At 50.1% G+C, this 14,898-nt stretch overlaps 1 protein-coding gene and 1 long non-coding RNA gene across 9 annotated transcripts in view; one reads left to right on the plus strand and one right to left on the minus strand.

The window, feature by feature from the left end:
• LOC138801566 (uncharacterized) overlaps positions 1-1,096 on the minus strand; it is a 25,452-nt gene extending 24,356 nt beyond the window's left edge. The window contains exon 1 of one of the 2 annotated variants that reach the window (XR_011364626.1): positions 843-1,091. This is a non-coding gene — a long non-coding RNA (uncharacterized lncRNA). Of the gene's footprint in view, positions 1-842 lie in introns of both variants that reach the window. The other variant, XR_011364627.1, reaches the window with a different exon arrangement.
• On the plus strand, positions 1,090-12,459 carry NUDT9 (nudix hydrolase 9). Of its 7 annotated transcripts, none has more exons than XM_069984518.1 (9): positions 1,090-1,252; positions 2,806-2,821; positions 3,611-3,829; positions 5,357-5,452; positions 5,538-5,624; positions 5,700-5,811; positions 6,090-6,233; positions 11,788-11,872; positions 11,958-12,459. In XM_069984518.1, exons 1-9 carry the CDS (start codon positions 1,105-1,107, stop codon positions 12,101-12,103), a joined length of 1,053 nt encoding a protein of 350 aa, XP_069840619.1. In that variant the 5' UTR covers positions 1,090-1,104; the 3' UTR covers positions 12,104-12,459. The 7 variants fall into 7 exon arrangements, with proteins under 7 accessions (XP_069840619.1, XP_069840626.1, XP_069840622.1 ...); XM_069984521.1 differs by having other exon boundaries at positions 1,162-1,252; positions 2,704-2,912; XM_069984522.1 differs by having other exon boundaries at positions 1,162-1,252; positions 2,704-2,847.
• Positions 12,460-14,898: the final 2,439 nt, after the last annotated feature.

Below are 14,898 nucleotides of genomic sequence, written 5' to 3' on the forward strand. Positions count from 1 at the left end.
ATAGGAGGTGGAAGGTATAGTGGTCAGGAAATTAAAGGGTTATGTTCCTTAACCCTTTAAGAACCAAACAATGTTTTTGTTTAGCAATCCTCACATTCCAAGAGCCTTACGTTTTTTATTTTTCTGATGATGCAACTGTATAAGTCCTTGTTTTAAAGGGAACCTGTCACCCCCGTGCCGAGGTGAAGGCCGCCCGGCCCCCCGCTAGAGACCCTTATACTTACCCTTTCTCTCCAAGTCCCACGCCTGGAGCCGGGGTGTCGGACTCATCTCTGCAGCGCACGCCGGGCTTCTAACGGGGATATCTCCATCCCGGGACCGGCTCCAGGCGCGGGACTTGGCGAGAAGGGGTAACTATAAGGGTCTCTAGCGGGGGGCTGAGCAGCCTTTACCCCGGCACGGGGGTTGACAGGTCTCCTTTAAGCAGGATGAAATGGATTTTTCAGTGCCGCCACTTTGGGATACACATAATTTACCTGGACTGATCTTGGATTAAAAGCAGCTATGCGAAGTGGTTTGGGGAGTCGCTTTAAAAGGCCATAGCACTTGCATTTCTTTACCTAGAGTCCCACATGAGCTCTTATTTTTTACGCCACTAATTGTATTTTGCAATGACCGGCTTAGTTTTTGCAAAATGTATGCTGTGAAACCTGAAAAAAAATTATAAAATAAAATGCATTTTTTTTATTTGGGGGGTTCGTGTTTACGCAGTTTGCCTTATGGTAAACTGTATGTTTATTGGTGACAACGAGTTAACCTGTAAGCATTACTGACAGGTTGCTAAGGGCAACACCATACACTGTATACATAATTTATACCTCTCTATACACAGGTTTATTTACCTCAGTGACAGCCCTGTCAGCAGCAGCAGCCGCCTCTTCCTCCTCCTGACATATCATATTCACCTCAGGGAAAATCCCTGTCAGTAACTACAATGGCGCCAAATCATAAACTGAAAAAAAAGCCAACACGCTCCGCCCACTACAAATACGACAAGGAAAACACGCCCCGCCCACTTCCAACTGACGAGACCTTACATGCTCCGCCCACAACAAACTGACGAGGCCTAACTAGCTCCGCCCATTATGTCAACACGGCGTCGTCATGGAATCCTCGGGCGTAGTTCGCGCCTGCGCACTATGCCGCCCCGGCTGCAGGGCTGCTGCTGTCTCCTGTCCCGGGCGGGTAGTGCTGTGCTCGGGCTCCGCTCTCTGCTCCATACACTGCCAACCAATCACGGAGCTTCCGGCAGGTAAGTGGGTTGGGATGCCAGGCTCTTCATTGGCATGGGTTGTGCCCAATCGCCCCAGAGAATACTGGTAGTTATTAGTTTATATGACTGACGTGCCTGCCGGTGCCGCAGCCTATTGGACGGCGGCGTCACGTGACACCTCGTCTCCATGGACGCAACGTCACTGAGGCCTATAAGGTCACATGAGTTGCCACAGTTAAAGAGAAAGCCACCAATTTTATACCATATCAGGTCTCTGCTTGTTGTCACAGCCTACCTCCGCTGATACATTGTACCAAATCCTCCGCTGATACATTGTACCAAATCCTCCGCTGATACATTGTACCAAATCCTCCGCTGATACATTGTACCAAATCCTCCGCTGATACATTGTACCAAATCCTCCGCTGATACATTGTACCAAATCCTCCGCTGATACATTGTACCAAATCCTCCGCTGATACATTGTACCAAATCCTCCGCTGATACATTGTACCAAATCCCCTGCTGACTCATTGTACCAAATCCTCCACTGACACATTGTACCAAATCCTCTGCTGACACATTGTACCAAATCCCCTGCTGACACATTGTACCAAATCCTCCGCTGACTCATTGTACCAAATCCTCCACTGACACATTGTACCAAATCCCCTGCTGACACATTGTACCAAATCCCCTGCTGACACATTGTACCAAATCCTCCGCTGACTCATTGTACCAAATCCTCCACTGACACATTGTACCAAATCCCCCGCTGACACATTGTACCAAATCCCCTGCTGACACATTGTACCAAATCCCCTGCTGACTCATTGTACCAAATCCTCCGCTGACACATTGTACCAAATCCCCTGCTGACTCATTGTACCAAATCCCCTGCTGACACATTGTACCAAATCCTCCGCTGACACATTGTACCAAATCCTCCGCTGACACATTGTACCAAATCCTCCGCTGACACATTGTACCAAATCCCCTGCTGACACATTGTACCAAATCCTCCGCTGATACATTGTACCAAATCCTCCGCTGATACATTGTAACAAACTTATCTCCTACAGTCGCCCGTCCCCGGCTCTCGAGTGGTTGCAAAGCTGCTCCGACAGGTTTGGGAACCCGGCTATAGAGTATTGTACAGACAGGATACACTATTGTACAGACAGGATACACATGTAGCAAACCCTCAGCTGTGAGAAGTGTTCTCAGTTTGCCGTATGCCGCAGTTCTTCATCCATTCTCTGCTGTCGGTCAGTGGCAGCTGCCATGTTTACAGCCAGATGCTAGAAACCTCCGCACAGTCCTCTTACTTCTCACAGCGGAGGGTTTGCTACAGTTGAATCCAGTCTGAGCAATCCTCTGTGAGCAGTCCGGTGTGGCCGGCTCGCTGACCTCCCAGCCGGGGAATGTGTGGCACTGTGCCCAGTACCGTGCATCTGCTAATGAGGGCTTTCCTCTAATGTACCCAACAGACAGTGCCTTTATGTGACCGGCCACAGCAGCACAGAGGATTTCAGGATGTGTGATGTCTTATGATGATTTACTGATGGTGTCACCTCTTCCCTTCACATAAGTCGTCTCCACAGCTAGGTGTGTGCCCGGACGCACGGATGGTGGCAAGTACCCTGACTCGTCTTATTACCACCGCCTCCATCACTGCTGCGGTAGCTGCGCTCACAAGGTGCGCACATCACATGACATCATTCTGCAGAGTATTGCACCTTTCCTGCAGCACATGACATCACATACACATCACATGACATCATTCTGCAGAGTATTGCACCTTTCCTACAGCTCTCAGAATTCTATTCCAGACCTGAAATCAGAATCGGATCGGCCATTGATTAGCTTAGTCTCAGATGGTTGTACCTCTTCCCTGGTGTTCTGCTTCTCTAGTCTCCTACTTCCCTTGTGTCCCGCTCCCCCTGTGTCCCGCTCCCCCTGTGTCCCGCTCCCCCGGTGTTCTTCTTTCCTAGCATTCAGCTTCCTTAGTGTCCCTCTCCCCCGGTGTTCTTCTTTCCCAGCGTTCAGCTTCCTTAGTGTCCCGCTCCCCCTGTGTCCCGCTCCCCCTGTGTCCCGCTCCCCCGGTGTTCTTCTTTCCTAGCATTCAGCTTCCTTAGTGTCCCTCTCCCCAGGTGTTCTTCTTTCCCAGCGTTCAGCTTCCTCAGTGTTCAGCTTCCTCGCTCTGATATCACACAGACTCTGGGAAGGGAATCCATTTTTGCACACTATACGGATTGCTTGCCGATCAGGTAGACTGGCTCCTCTGTATTGGTGAGGAGAGGCCAGCACTGCTGTGGGGATCAGATGACAGCGGGGGATTATGTACGTGCCTGGAACGCCCCTGCACTGATCTCTACCTGTCTCTTCTTCCCGCAGCGTCTTGTTGTCATACTGGTACCGCACCCGGAGCCGCCCGTCCGCCACCATGACACACATCAAGGCTCTGACCTCTCCGTACCCCGGCTCCCAGGTGGAGAGGTGGCCGGTTCCTCAGGAGAAGGTCAGCTGGTCTGTAGACTGGCCGGAGTACCAGCCGGTGGAGTACACTGCCCCCTCTGTTCTTGCCCGGCCTCCTTGGGCAGACCCTCCGCAGAGGTGAGTGAGGCTCTGACATCGTCTGACTTGTCTGTCCAGCTTAGTCCTCCATTGTCTATAGACCCTCGGGGCCTGTTCACATGCCGGTTCTTTGTTGCTGGTTTCGTAAATGGTGATGTATCCTCCTTGGTCAGCCATTGGAGGATCTCGTCACATGACTCTGTCGCTATGCTCATCCACCTGTGGCTCCCCAGCAGCTGCACCCTGTGCACGAGCATGGAGCATGGCTGGCCGTCTGTCACCCGTCACACCACTAGTATGAGGGCCACCTCTCCAACAAGCCGTGTACTGACACCGAGCCTGTAACACAGCCCGAGAGCTGACAGGGGGGCAGCAGTCATGTGATTGCTGCTCTGGTTGTGGTTGGAGCATACTGAACATATAACACAGCCCGAGAGCTGACAAGGAAGCAGCAGTCATGTGGTTGCAGCTCTGGTTGTGGTTGGAGCATACACTGAGCCTGTAACACAGCCCGAGAGATTACAGGGAAGCAGCAGTCATGTGGTTGCAGCTCTGGTTGTGGTTGGAGCATACTGAGCCTGTAATACAGCTTGAGAGCTAACAGAGAAGCAGCAGTAATGTGGTTGCAGCTCTGGTTGTAACTTGAGCATACTAAACATATAATACACCCTGAGAGTTGACAGGGAGGCACGAGTCATGTGATTGCAGCTCTGGTTGTGGTTGGAGCATACACTGAGCCTGTACTACAGCCCAAGAGCTGACAGGGAAGCAGCAGTCATGTGGTTGCAGCTCTGGTTGTGATTGGAGCATACTGAACATATAATACAGCCTGAGAGCTGACAGGGAAGCAGCAGTCATGTGGCTGCAGCTTTGGTTGTGATTGGAGCATACTGAACATAGAATACAGCCTGAGAGCTGACAGGAAAGCAGCAGTCATGTGATTGCTGCTCTGGTTGTGGTTGGAGCATACTGAACATATAACACAGCCCGAGAGCTGACAGGGAAGCAGCAGTCATGTGATTGCTGCTCTGGTTGTGATTGGAGCATACTGAACAAATAATAGAGTCTGAGAGCTAACAGGGAAGCAACAGTAATGTGGTTGCAGCTTTGGTTGTGACTGGAGCATATTGAGCCTGTAATGTAGCCTGAGAGCTAACAGGAAAGCAGCAGTCAAGTGGTTGCAGCTCTGGTTGTAATTGGAGCATACTGAGCCTGTAATACAGCCTAAGAGCTAACAGAGAAGCAGCAGTAATGTGGTTGTAGCTCTGGTTGTGACTGGAGCATACTGAACATATAATACAGCCTGAGAGCTGACAGGGAAGCAGCAGTCATGTGATTGCAGCTCTGGTTGTGATTGGAGCATACTGAACATATAATACAGCCTGAGAGCTGACAGGGAAGCAGCAGTCATGTGATTGCAGCTCTGGTTGTGGTTGGAGCATACACTGAGCCTGTAACACAGCCCGAGAGCTCACAGGGAAGCAGTAGTCAGGTGGTTGCAGCTTTGGCTGTGATTGGAGCATACTGAGCCTGTAACAATGTCCATGTTCTCGATGTGATTTGCAGCGATGAAAGCTTCAGCCCGCGATACAACGCTCTGGACGGGAAGGTAGAGAGAAGCAGCTTTGAAGGAACCTATGAAGTGATGAAGGGATCCCCCAGGTAAGAGGGGACGACATAGACTGGGCCCCATCGGGGTCCGGGGTCGCCTGTCACCTACTGACCGCAATCTTTCTGCAATTCTCAGAAACCCCACAGGGCGGACAGGGGTGATAGGAAGAGGATTATTGGGGCGATGGGGGCCTAACCATGCAGCGGACCCCATCATAACAAGGTGAGCGCTGCCGCTATACTCCTGCAGCCGTGGATGCTGTGCCGGGATCTGTGTGACACTGTGTGCCCCCTACAGGTGGAAGCGAGACAGTGCAGGGGAGAAGATGGCGCACCCCGAGTCTGCGAAATACTTGTTACAGTTTGTGGCGATCCAGAGGAAGGACTGCGGGCAGTGGGCCATCCCCGGGGTGAGTAGTGTCTACCAGGGGGACGGGGGCAGTATATAAGGAGAATAAGGATAAGTCTTATGTGTGGTTGGTACAAGAGTGTGTGAGCAGGAGTACACCTCATATGATCACTGACATGGGGAACACGGCCTGTCACTCCCTATAGAACATCCAACACACAACAGGGTAGGATGTACGGTAATGACTGATCACAGGGGTAATAAATCTGTGATTAATATAGTAATAGAGTATGTACAAGACCATCTGTACTATAATACACTGTGTGACTGTTCTCACAGGGCATGGTGGACCCGGGGGAGCTGGTGACGGCCGCTCTGCGCAGGGAGTTCTGTGAGGAGGCGCTGAACTCTCTGGAGAGCACAGGACAGGAGGAGGAGACGGAGGAGCGGATCCGCAGCCTCTTCTCCCAGGAGCATCTGCCGGTAATGGTCACACACTGGGGTTCGGCTTTGGCCTCATTCTGCAGCGGATCTTTTGTCGTGCAGCTATGTTTCACCCTGTTTTACCCAAAAATAAGACTACTAGAGGTTTTGCTGAATTGCTAAATATAAGGCCTCCCCCTAGAGTAAGACCTAGCAAAGTATTTGTTTGGAAGCATGTCTGCATACAGAACACCAGGGCATGCAGCTGGGATTATTTTTAGCCGCCGCCGTTGTCCCCTACCTTCACCGTCCATTGCAGAGCAGCTACATGCAGGATATGAAGACAGCCACTCGCCGCCATCCCTGATGTTCCCTACCGCGGCCATCACTTCTAAATGTGCAGGCAAGGCATCTAGAGGCCCATCGCCTGCCGCCATCCCCTTTATTCCACCACCAGGTGTAGAGCTGCACACAGTCTGCTGTTATCCTGTCACCTGCCACCATACCATCCGCTCTGTCCCTGCTGTGCTGTACGAGTGTGGTGAGCTCCCCCTAGTGGCTTGAAGCCGCCATACTGTATGCTGTCCCTGCTGTATGAGTGTGCTGTGGTGAGCTTCCCCTGGTGGCCAGAAGCCGCCATACCATCCTCTCTGTCCCTGCTGTGCTGTACGAGTGTGGTGAGCTCCCCCTGGTGGCTGGAAGCAGCTATACCGTCTGCTCTGGCCATGCTGTGCTGTACGAATGTAGTGTGGTAAGCTCCCCCTGGTGGCCAGAAGCCACCATACTATACGCTGTCCCTGCTGTACAAGTGTGCTGTGGTGAGCTTCCCCTGGTGGCCAGAAGCCGCCATACCGTCCGCTCAGTCACTGCTGTGCTGTACGAGTGTGGTGAGCTCCCCCTGGTGGCTGGAAGCTGCCATACCATGTACTCTGTCCATGCTGTGCTGTATGAGTGTAGTGTGGTGAGCTCCCCCTGGTGGCCAGAAGCCACCATACCATACGCTGTCCCTGCTGTACAAGTGTGCTGTGGTGAGCTCCCCCTGGTGGCCGGAATCCGCCATATCGTCTACCCTGCCCCTGCTTTGCATGTGACATGAATTCTTCTTCAGTGAAAAATAAGACCTAGCGCATCTTTGGGAGCAAAAACTTATATAGGATCCAATATTATTATTGGGGGTACATAATGGAGTCACATGAGCAGGATAAGTTCCCATTAGGGTTCTCCAGTCATTGCAGCTTTTTTTGCACTCCTCCAAGAGGAAATAAATTTGCTGTACACTGCCCCCTACTGATTCCAGAACAGGCGTCTATAGATGGGTCACTGTCCCTACTGATCGATAAGCGTCTGTCTACAGATGGGTCACTGCCCCCTACTGATCCCTAAGCACCCGTCTACAGATGGGTCACTGTCCCTACTGATCCATAAGCGTCCGTCTACAGATGGGTCGCTGTCCCTACTGATCCATAAGCGGCCGTCTACAGATGGGTCACTTTCCCTACTGATCCATAAGCGGCCGTCTACAGATGGGTCGCTGTCCCTACTGATCCATAAGCGGCCGTCTACAGATGGGTCACTGTCCCTACTGATTCCTGAACAGCCGTCTACAGATTGGTCACTGTCCCTACTGATCGATAAGCGGCCATCTACAGATGGGTTACTGCCCCTACTGATCCCTAAGCGGCCATCTACAGATGGGTCACTGTCCCTACTGATCGATAAGCGGCCGTCTACAGATGGGTCACTGTCCCTACTGATTCTTGAACAGCCGTCTACAGATGGGTCACTGTCCCCTACTGATCCCTAAGCACCCGTCTACAGATGGGTCACTGTCCCTACTGATCCCTAAGCACCTGTCTACAGATGGGTCACTGTCCCTACTGATCCCTAAGCACCTGTCTACAGATGGGTCACTGTCCCTACTGATCGATAAGCGGCCGTCTACAGATGGGTCACTTTCCCTACTGATCCATAAGCGGCCGTCTACAGATGGGTCGCTGTCCCTACTGATCCATAAGCGGCCGTCTACAGATGGGTCACTGTCCCTACTGATTCCTGAACAGCCGTCTACAGATGGGTCACTGCCCCTACTGATCCCTAAGCACCCGTTTACAGATGGGTCACTGCCCCTACTGATCCATAAGCGGCCGTCTATTGTTATTATTATTATTTATTTATAAAGCGCCCTTAGTTCCAGAGCGCTATACAATAGATAGGCAGGAACAATACAAGATCAGAAAACATTACATGAAGGAAAAAGACAGACTGGTACATGGGGGAAGAGGACCCTGCCAGCGAGGGCTTACAATCTATGGGGTATAGGGAGAGAAACAGGAGGTAAAGTGCAGCCATTCAAGTGTGATGCAGAGTTATTGTAGGTTGTAGCCTTGTTTGAAGAGATGGGTTTTCAGGTTACTTTTGAAGGACTTGATGGTGGATGAGAGACGAATGTGTCGGAGTAGCGAGTTCCAGAGTATGGGGGAGGCTCGGGCAAAGTCTTGGAGGCGGTTGTGCGAGGTACGAACAAGGGGGGAGCGGAGAAGGAGGTCACTGGAGGATCGAAGGTTGCGTGAGGGACGGTAGCGGGATATCAGGTCAGAGATGTACGGAGGCGACAGGTTATGGATTGCCTTGTACGTCGTGGTCAACAATTTAAAGTGATTACGTTGGGCAATGGGAGCCAGTGGAGGGATTGGCAGAGGGGAGAGGCTGAGGCAAAGCGATGGGAAAGGTGGATTAGTCAGGCAGCAGAGTTAAGGATAGACTGGAGGGGGCAAGGGAGTTAGCTGGAAGGCCAGAGAGGAGGATGTTACAGTAGTCCAAGCGGGAGATAATGAGAGCATGGACCAGCAGTTTGGTGGAGTCAGGGGTGAGGAAAGATCAGATTCTGGAAATGTTTTTGAGGTGAAGGCGGCAGGAGGTGGTCAGGGCCTGAATATGTCGTTTAAAGGACAGGGCAGAGTCAAAGGTGACGCCAAGGCAGCGGACTTGGGGGACAGGGGACAGAGTGCAGCCATTGATAGTGATTGACAGATTAGAAGGCGGGGTGGAGCGAGATGAGGGAAAGATGATTAGTTCTGTTTTGTCCATGTTGAGTTTTAGAAAGCGGGAGGAGAAGAAGGAAGATATGGCCGATAGAGACCCTGGAATCCTGGATAGCAAAGAGGTGACATCCGGACCAGAGAGGTAGATCTGAGTGTCATCGGCGTAGAGGTGGTACCTGAAGCCGTGGGATTCTATGATCCAGGCCAGAGGTGTAGATGGAGAAGAGAAGAGGCCGAGTACAGAGCTTTGGGGAACACCAACAGTAAGGGGACGAGGAGAGGAGGTGGTGTGAGAGTGGGAGACACTAAAAGTGCGGTTGGAGAGGTAAGAGGAGATCCAGGAGAGGGCTAAGCTAGTGACACCAAGGGATGAGAGGATTTGTAAGAGGAGAGAATGGTCGACTGTGTCAAAGGCAGAAGATAGGTCAAGGAGAAGGAGCACAGAATATTGGCGTGAGGTTGGCAGTCAGCAGGTCATTGGCCACTGTGATGAGGGCAGTTTCTGTGGAGTGGTGGGGGCGGAAGCCGGATTGCAGGGAGTCAAAAAGCGAGTAGGATGAAAAGTGGGAGGACAGTTCATGGTAGACATGTTGTTCTAAGAGTTTTGAGGCAAAGGGGAGAAGTGAGATGGGGCGGTAGCTGAATAAGGAGGAAGGGTCAAGGGATGGCTGTGGAAGGATGGGTGTGATGGTTGCATGTTTATATGGAGATGGGAAGATGCCAGAAGTTAGTGATAGATTGAAGAGATTGGTAAGTGCTGGGACAAGTGGTGAGGAGAGGTTGGGGATAAGGTGGGATGGGATTGGGCCAAGTGCGCAGGTGGAGAGTAGTGTGGAGAAACGTTCTTCAGTGATGGTGGAGAGGTGAGTTAGTGGGGACGGGCAGTAGACAGGCATGAGGGGGGGCTGAGGGGACTGTGAGTTGAAGCTTCCTCTGATGTCATCGATTTTCTGCTTGAAGAATGTGGCGAAGTCCTCAGCAGAAATAAGAGATGTGGGGGGCGGAGAAGGGAGTTGAAGGTGTTAAACAGTTGCCTAGGGTTGTGAGATAAGGAAGATATGAGGGAAGAAAAGTAGTCCTGTTTAGCAGAGGTGAGGGCAGATTTGAACTCAAGGAGTGCTCTCCTGTATGTTTGGAAGTGTTCCTCAGAGTCAGTCTTCTTCCAGCTCCGTTCAGCAGCTCTGGACACTCGCCTTAGTTGTTTGGTTAGGTCGGTGTGCCAGGGCTGTCTGTTCGTGCTTCGTGTTTTCTTTTTCGTGAGAGTGGCAACAGAGTCGAGGGCTGAGGTTATTGTGGAATTGTAGAAGGTTGTGGCTGTGTCAGTGTCGTTCAGAGAGTGTATGGTGGAGAGAGGCAGAAGGGAGTCAGAGAGTGTTTGAGTGTTGAGGTTTCTGAGGTTCCTGCGAGGGTGGGCAAGTTTCTGGACTGGGGGGGCAGATGAAGAGAGGAGAAACGAGAAAGTTAGGAGGTTGTGGTCAGAGATGTGGAGGGATGTGCTGGTGAGGTCAGATATGGGGCAGAGGCGGGAGTAGATGAGGTCCAGTGTGTGGCCCTTTTTGTGAGTGGCCATAGAGGACCACTGTGTAAGGCCAAAGGAGGAGGCTAGTGATAGGAGTTTAGAGGCGGGTGATTTGGTTGTGTCGATGGGGATGTTGAAGTCGCCCATGATGATGGTGGGAATATCTGTTGAAAGGAAATGCAACAGCCAAGTGTTAAACTGGTCAAGGAAGGTGGTTGCGGAGCCTGGTGGTCGGTAGATGACGGCCACTTGGAGGTTAGAGGGGGAATAGATACGGATAGAGTGTACTTCAAAGGAGGTGAGGGTGAGGGCAGGGAGAGGAGGGCTTGGGGTAAAGGAGCAGTTGTCCATTAGCAGCAGGCAAACCCCGCCACCCTGTTTATTGCCAGGGCGAGGGGTGTGAGTAAACTGGAGCCCACCGTAGGAGAGTGCAGCAGGGGAAGCAGTGTCAGTAGGGGACAGCCATGTTTCACTTATGCCTAGGAAGAAGAAGTTGTGGTAAAGAAAGAGATTGTGTATGAATGTAGGTTTATTGCAGACAGAGCGTGCGTTCCAGAGAGCAGCAGAGAAAGGGACAGGGGGAGGGGGGTCAGGACGGATGCGTATGGTCTACAGATGGGTCACTGTCCCTACTGATCCATAAGTGACCGTCTACAGATGGGTTACTGCCCCTACTGTTCCCCAAGCGTCCGTCTACAGATGGGTCACTGTCCCCTCTGGGAGTGTTTCTGACGTGCCAAGTAACCTTCAATCATGTCCCTATGTATATTGAGCATTGATTAGATGGGAAACTTCCTCCAGTAGGTGGCAGTGTAGAGCAGGTTCTTTTCCTGCTTGAAGGGGAGATACTTCTCTTTTTATTCCCATGGAGCATTGCATGGCTTGTAAGACTCCTCCAGGAGATATTCTAAAATCTTGGTCCTACGTGCCTCACGTGTCGCTGTATTCATGCACCAGGAAGCACAGGATGAGCTCTTTACAGTTAGAGGGGAACCTACTGGTACTTTCATGGTGGATGATATATACAGCTCTATGTCTTCACTTTTCATGACAGATATACAAGGGGTATGTGGACGACCCTCGTAACACTGATAACGCCTGGATGGAGACCCAAGCTGTGAACTACCACGATGAGACAGGTGGGTGTGTTACAGTCTAATGGTGATGATATAGCCTTCTCTGTCCTGCCAGTCTCTGATGCCACTCTTTGCCATCTTCTATCAGGGCACATCCTGGACAAGCTGGCCTTACAAGCTGGTGACGACGCCGGCAAGGTGCAATGGGTGGACATAAGCAGCAGCTGCAGCCTGTACGCCAACCATGCCCAGTTCATTCAGATGGTAGCGGAGAAGAGGGACGCCCACTGGTAGTCACACCTGGGTACCTGTCTACACTCCATAGACAAGTGGGCAGCCATAACATTAAAACCGCTGACACTGAAAGTCACGTGTGCATCAGACCTGGAGCAATGGAGGAGACGCCTGGTTTGATGGGTAACGTTCTCCATCATGGACACAGACCAGCGGGTCTCATCGGGTCAGAGCACAATATGAGACGGGGGTTTTATTGTTATGGCTGATCAGCGTGTACTGTGTGTGAATATTACAGACGTCTCTGGCACTTCCTGAACTCACCGATGTATTTTCCATCTGTTCTTGGCTCGGGAGGAGACGTGACTTATTTCCAACCTTTGGAATGTAATAAAATAAAAATATCCTTATTGTCAGTCGTGTTCAGGTCTTGGGTAAAAGAAAGATTGTGCAAGCCGTACGCTGAGAGGGACTCTACCCAAAATACACTGCGCCCCCATCCACAAGAGCTGCCTCACCTTTACCCTTTTATAGGAATGTGACCCGGTTGTCACAGCCACACCCCTCCGAACACGGCTCATTGTAGGGTCTGTATTACAGCCACAATGATTGGATATACTCCAGAGCTCCACAGCTGAAATCTCCCAGTGTCCTCTATGTTACACAGAAACATAGAAGATTGTCGGCAGAAAGAGACCACTGGGTCCATCTAGTCGGCCCTTTTAGTATTTCCCTTCTTATTATCTTAGGATAGATATATGTATATACCAGGCAGGTTACATTCTGTTATTGTAGATTTACCTACCACATCGGCTGGAAGTTTCCTCCAAGCATCTACTACTCTTTCAGTATAATAATATTTTCTCACGTTGCTTCTGCTTTTCTTCTTGAGTTGTGTTTTTTTTTTTTTTCTAAAAAACTAGAGATGAGCGAAGCAGCGAAAAGGTTTGCGAATTTTGGGTCGAACTTATTAAGATTTGCAAATCAAATGCAAACGAATTTTTAATAAAACAGCCAAACTATAGTAGCTATAATACTGGGACTATCACAGAGCAGAGGTTGTTGTAAAAGTGTCAAAAAATTAGACAATTTTTAAAAAAATACAATTGGCCAATCAATCATTGGACGCTGGTAGAACAGCGGCGTAAACTATATAAACTTTCTAATAAACCTTTCACACGTTCCAATCCCCCTTCCGGTACCCTTCACCTCCCCTTGTGTGGCCCCCTTTGTATCCAGTTAAAGTGGCTCCAATGTAAGCGCCAATTTCTTTTCGATTTCATTTGGATATTAATGTAGAGGTAGAGTGACCCAGCGTGAGCGGCAGTCTGGTAACAGTACCAATGACGGCCATCGTCATTAACAGCCTTCAGGAACGACTCAGGGGTCTTGGTAATGGTGGCGATCCCAACTGGCTCAGGTTGCAGCTCCCAGTAAGGGTCCTATTACACGAAGCGTTTTTTAACAGTTAACGATAAACGATCGCAAACGAGATTGTTTATCGTTAACCTGAAATCGTTCACCATATTACACAGAACGATGGTCGTTAGTTACGATTGTTATAGCGATCGCAACTATGATCTTCTGATCCCAGCAAAACAATGAACAATGTGCAATTACACTGAACCAAATGCGGAACTTGAGCGAACGAATGTGGAATTACAGGGAACGGTTAACGATAATTTTAGGTTCAGACCTAAATCAATGATCACCAACATATGAACGATTTTTCGATTGTTGCCTGCAGTTACACGGAATGATTATTGTTTAAGGTCGAACGATATAACGATTTTTTGCACGATAATCGTCCCGTGTAATAGGGCCCTAAGACCCAGTGGTCAGGCAAATATTAGCCAAGTTGGTACTGTGGAAATGATTCTTCAGAGCTGTTCCTGCTCCACTGCAGTCAGTAGTCAATCCCGGAGCCAGCACTCATCAGACAGGTCCTCACGTAGTAGTGGCAACACCAATTCATACCAAGGGCAGGACCTTTCCACTGCACTGTGTCTTGTCATGTCTCGGCAGCAATTCGGCTTTCAAGGACCATCAGCAAGAGAGCTACTGTCAAGCCTAGCGCTCCCCCCAGAGTCTCAGCCGCTCTACCCTGAAGATCTTTTGGAGGAATGTCAGGATAGTCAGTGATTTGAAGGCAACATTGGGACTCCACTGGTTTATAGCAGGAGAAAGGTTAGGAGAGGATAACTTTGTTCCAGACCACACTGATGCTGTCATAGACCCTACGTGAGATCTTGGTCCCCAGAGGTCGTCATCATCTTCAGGGGATGAGGATGGATTTTTTCCAATGAGCCAGTGCCAGTTCCATCCACTGCTTTTTGTTCCAGAGGCAAAAGCGGGAGGGCTACAGCTAGTCGACAGACTGGTGTTCAGGAAGGTACAGGCACTCAAGGAGAACCCCAAGGCAGCGGCGGGGCTTAATAACAGTCTAGTACAGAGAACCGACCACTGTGTTAGTGGCGTAAAAAAACATGATGCTACAGATGGTTCCAGGGTTAACATGATCCCTGACCCAACAATTGTGTCAGGGAGCTACGTTAAGTCAATTAGGTGTCATTGTGATCAAGTTAAGGCTGAGTTCAAATCATGTTTTTGCAATTCCTTTTTTTTTTATCCGTTTTTGCAAAAAAAAGGATGGAAAAACTTATGCATTTGTGTGCATGCATTTTGATCTGTTTTTCCCTTGACTTCCATTATAAAAAAAAAATATGGATCTGTTTTGATCCTTTTTTTTTAATAATGGAATTTAATGGAATCCATTGCAAAAACGTAGTGTGAACCTAGCGTAACACAGGCTACATCTGTATATATAGCATCTGTGATCATAAAGTGGGACAGGT

Source organism: Dendropsophus ebraccatus, chromosome 9, assembly GCF_027789765.1.
Source record: "Dendropsophus ebraccatus isolate aDenEbr1 chromosome 9, aDenEbr1.pat, whole genome shotgun sequence".
Taxonomy (NCBI): Eukaryota; Metazoa; Chordata; class Amphibia; order Anura; family Hylidae; genus Dendropsophus; species Dendropsophus ebraccatus.

Bases quoted from the DNA above. Each gene is read 5' to 3' on its own strand.
- NUDT9 (XM_069984518.1), top strand. From the start codon at position 1,105: ATGGAATCCTCGGGCGTAGTTCGCGCCTGCGCACTATGCCGCCCCGGC. The intron at 3,830-5,356 runs GTGAGTGAGGCT...TGTGATTTGCAG, and splicing joins TGGGCAGACCCTCCGCAGAG to CGATGAAAGCTTCAGCCCGC. The intron at 5,812-6,089 runs GTGAGTAGTGTC...CTGTTCTCACAG, and splicing joins GGCAGTGGGCCATCCCCGGG to GGCATGGTGGACCCGGGGGA.